The 3,869-nt window shown below is 50.1% G+C and overlaps 2 protein-coding genes across 2 annotated transcripts in view; one reads left to right on the forward strand and one right to left on the reverse strand.

The window, feature by feature from the left end:
- H257_10178 (hypothetical protein) overlaps positions 1–1,106 on the reverse strand; it is a gene marked incomplete at its 5' end in the record, with an annotated part of 11,903 nt that extends 10,797 nt beyond the window's left edge. The window contains 3 exons of the mRNA XM_009836641.1: positions 103–261; positions 312–809; positions 867–1,106. Coding sequence (XP_009834943.1) covers positions 103–261; positions 312–809; positions 867–1,106 — 897 coding nt within the window. The remainder of the gene's footprint in view (positions 1–102; positions 262–311; positions 810–866) is intronic.
- A 760-nt stretch (positions 1,107–1,866) lies between these two features.
- Positions 1,867–2,924, forward strand: H257_10179 (hypothetical protein; the record flags this gene model as incomplete). The annotated part of the gene is made up of 2 exons (XM_009836642.1): positions 1,867–2,104; positions 2,173–2,924. 2 exons carry the CDS (start codon positions 1,867–1,869, stop codon positions 2,922–2,924), a joined length of 990 nt encoding a protein of 329 aa, XP_009834944.1.
- Between the last annotated feature and the right edge of the window lie 945 nt (positions 2,925–3,869).

Raw genomic sequence — 3,869 nt, forward strand, 5'->3', positions numbered from 1 at the left:
TAAATATATTACTCAAATATATACATATATATATATATTAAATGTACTCCTATATATTTATACGTATTAATATATATATATATATATGAGGAGTGAACTGACGTTGATCGTGGCCGTCTCCAACTCGTCGCGGCCAATCCCGTGGAAGTGAAAAAACATGATCTCGTCAAACACACACGACAAGGATTTAAACTTGGCGTGGGTTTTTTGTCGCTTGTCGAGCACTTCGACGTAGCAAATGGGATCGGACGTGCCGTCAAACTAGAGATACACTTCAATGCGAGGACAACGAGAGACACAGGTGGACGTACGAACTCGCCCTTGATGTCGCGAGCTTCGATGATATGCGCCTGGATCTGGTAGTCGCCCTTGGGAACGTTCGACATGATGGCGTCTTGGCGCTGTTTCTCTTGCCACTCGAGCTCTTGTTTCCGAAGCAGTGCTTCTTCTTCGGTCTCGTCTTGTTGGACAGCGACGCCTTCGCCGTCGCCCGTGTCCCACACGACGATGGCGTCGCTGCTGTCGTCCGCAGAGCGCTCTGCGGCTTTCATGCTATGCAGCACCACGGCGTCGTGCTCGCGCTCGTACACGAGACACACTTTGAGTTCGAGCTCCCCCAGCGGTTTCTCCCGTGCTTCCCACGACTTGTCCAAGAGAGGAAACAAGCGTGTGCAGCGCATCATGGGCTCTGTCGCAATGTCCGACGCGACGATGCGGATTTGACCCACAAACCGCTTCTTGATGTTCACTTTGTCCGCCACGGTAATGGTACATGCTGTGAGAAAGTCTGGGCTCCGAAACGAGAACGTCTACACGCATGGCGATATCATCCAACATGAAGGAGGACACGTGAAGGAGCGACGTACTTCGTTCCACAGCGGATCCAGTGTCTTCGCCTTGAGTTTGGTTTTGTGCTCAATGCCGGCACACGACAGCTTGCAGTACAGGCTCGTCGTCGATCGGAGTGCCGCCATGGCCACCCCACGAGCCCGGATCACCGTGATTCGGAGGGTGTTGGGCGGCTTCGTGCCTTCAGGAATGTCTTCAGCCTCATAAAGTCGGATGGACGGCGGTGCAGCCGCCGCAGTCGTCGACGCTCTCGACATTTGCGCGCGCAACTATCGATGGCGGTTGCCAGACGGATATTTTGTCCTTGTATTTGTATTGGTATACAAAGGCTCGTCTAAATGTCGAACAATTCAAAACTACCTTTGAGAACTGATATTCGAAGTACCAGGACGCCTTGCAAACCGGATTTGCATTAACGTTAACTAACCTCATACAACGTACTACGTAGTATACTAGTACTATATTAATAGTTACATGTACAGTAATACAGCAATCAACCTTCTGCGGTTTGATCTATATAACTCACCACAGGATGACTTCATGTCAATTATGATTCTGACATGGCACAGCTACCGTAGAGCTGCTGCACGTGAATTTTTCGCTGCTTTGACGAAGACCTCATCCTCTTCGGTATCGCTGCGTGACATATTCCAACGTGAGCCTGTGTTATCCTCAGAGGCACGACCTCGTTTGCCTACAACGACAACTTTGACATTTTTGTCGCACATCGATGGGAACCGGCATGTTAGTGACAAAAGAATGACGTGGCTCGTTGTTAGCATACACTTCCCCTTCGTGGAGGGAACGTAGAAAGTCGGCTGTGTTGGACGATTCGATTGCCTGTCCTGAGCCCATCTACATCGCGAACATGATGATCGCGACAAACCCGAACCTGCATCAGCTCGTGTCGAGCAACGCCGAATGTGTTGCACCCACGTGATGCAAAGCCCCAGCTTGCTGGATGCTCGTTGAGCGCACTAATTCAGTTGATCACTTTTGAAATTGGCTTGCCTCGACATGTTTCGTTCTTTCACCCTTGCCATCCTCGTCGCCACTGTGGCGTCGTCCGCCGCCGCCTCCGTTGGCCTGTGCTCGACCAACAAGCCATACTCGTACTCTGTAGCCAAGTCCCAATACCCGCACTTGAAGTCGGCCATTGAAGTCGTGGAAGGCCAGCCCATTGCCACGTGGTACACGGATCGTTCCCAAGATGCCAAGACCCAAGTCCAACTCACCGTCTCGAAATGTCCCGCTGGTAAAATATCTCTTCTATTAAATCATAACTTGTGGAACTAAATACCACGTGGAATTTAATATTTGCAGGTGACCGCCCCACGGTAGTGGTGTATGGGCTGCCCAACAAGGACTGCGAAGGCCACCAGTCGGCAGACGGCAGCAATAAGACGCCTCAAGATTACGTGGCTTTCTTGGAGTCCCTCGTCACGGCCGTGGGCAACAACGACGTGATCTATATCTTGGAACCGGATGCGATCGGGTCGCTCATCGGCGGGGCCACGTGCGCTGTCACGTACGGCTACGAGGCCAATTTGATTGCTGCGTTGGGCATTTTGGGGAAAAATCCCCGCGCCGACATCTACGTGGACGTCGGGTACTGGGTATTGGGGGCTCAAAACGATGCCAAGATCGCGGCGATGCTGGGCAAACTCGACCCCACCGGGAAGCGCCTCAAGGGCATCTCGATCAACACGTCCAACTTTCGGTCGACCGAGGAACTGGCGCGCCTGTGCTCGTCGTTTGCTGCCACGGCCAAAAAGACGACCGGCCTCTCGGCCACGTGTGTGCTGGACATTTCCCGCAACTTCCAGGGGCCGGACCCGTCTAGCCAGTGGTGCAACCCCAAGGGGCGCGGCATCGGGTACCCCCCCGCCGTGCGCCCGGTGGCGTTCCCCCTGATTGACTACTTTTTGTGGATCAAGCCCCCCGGCGAAAGCGACGGCTTTTGCAACGGCGGTCCGAACGCCGGCGCGTTTTACATTGACGGGTTTGTCGAGTTGTGGAACAACGGGTACTTTGTCAACGTCCAAGGCCAGGCTCGCATCAACGCGACCGCGTAATGACTTGAAACCTGCGTCAAACGAAGATGGAAAGATACGTCTTTTCGGGAAATAATGAATGGAGCATACTATGTCCTTTCATCAACATGCTCGTGTAATGACTTGAAACCTGCGTCAAACGAAGATGGAATAAGACATTGCTTGCGTCGCCTGTGAAAGGGCTGGTGTGGGAAATGGTGGGCTGCTACCTACCGGACGGCAAACCCTTGTCAATGCATTTTTGCACGACCATGATTTGATAAATAAATACAGGTATTGGATTCCAAAGTGTAAGGACTTTATAAGATCATACACGGTTGACATTAGCAGAGTAAAAAGTCCACCGACACAGATGAGCCCACTCGAAGGCGTTAACAGTGCGCGACAGCTTCGAGGGTGCCTTTGAGCATAACGTTTGTTACAAAAATGTTAGCCAGAAAAGTTTAATATATCATATGTAGCTGTCGGTCCACTCTGCAACTTGTAAAAACCGAAGATTACACACCGCCCCTGGTCGAGCAGGCGCGTTACAATTGGCGAAGCGGTTCCATAACATGTGGTTCTAGTGTCGGCCCTCGCGAGGAATGTCTTAAAAATGATAATCCAAACTCAATTAAACCACTCTGCAACTTGCTATTTTGAACAAATCCCGAATGTGTATAGTCTTGCCAAAACGATGCTTCAAAGTTTCAAAACTAGTGAATTTTCATCCTATAAAGTTATACATTTATCCAATTATCAGCCCTCCTGTGACTAATGGGTATACACATATTATGACCAATTTATTGGATATTATTCAGTATAATACGTTTTCATTGGTCTAAACTACTGCTGGACGTTACAGCTGTTTTTTTCCTGTAGAATTTCTCATTTATGTCCAATTAAAACGCCGTTTGAAGCAAATTCCGCGATTATGAAAGACAAACACTACAGTGCCTTTAAATTCACAAAACGTGATGTAGTTTT

Source organism: Aphanomyces astaci (assembly GCF_000520075.1).
Source record: "Aphanomyces astaci strain APO3 unplaced genomic scaffold supercont1.26, whole genome shotgun sequence".
NCBI lineage: Eukaryota > Oomycota > Saprolegniomycetes > Saprolegniales > Verrucalvaceae > Aphanomyces > Aphanomyces astaci.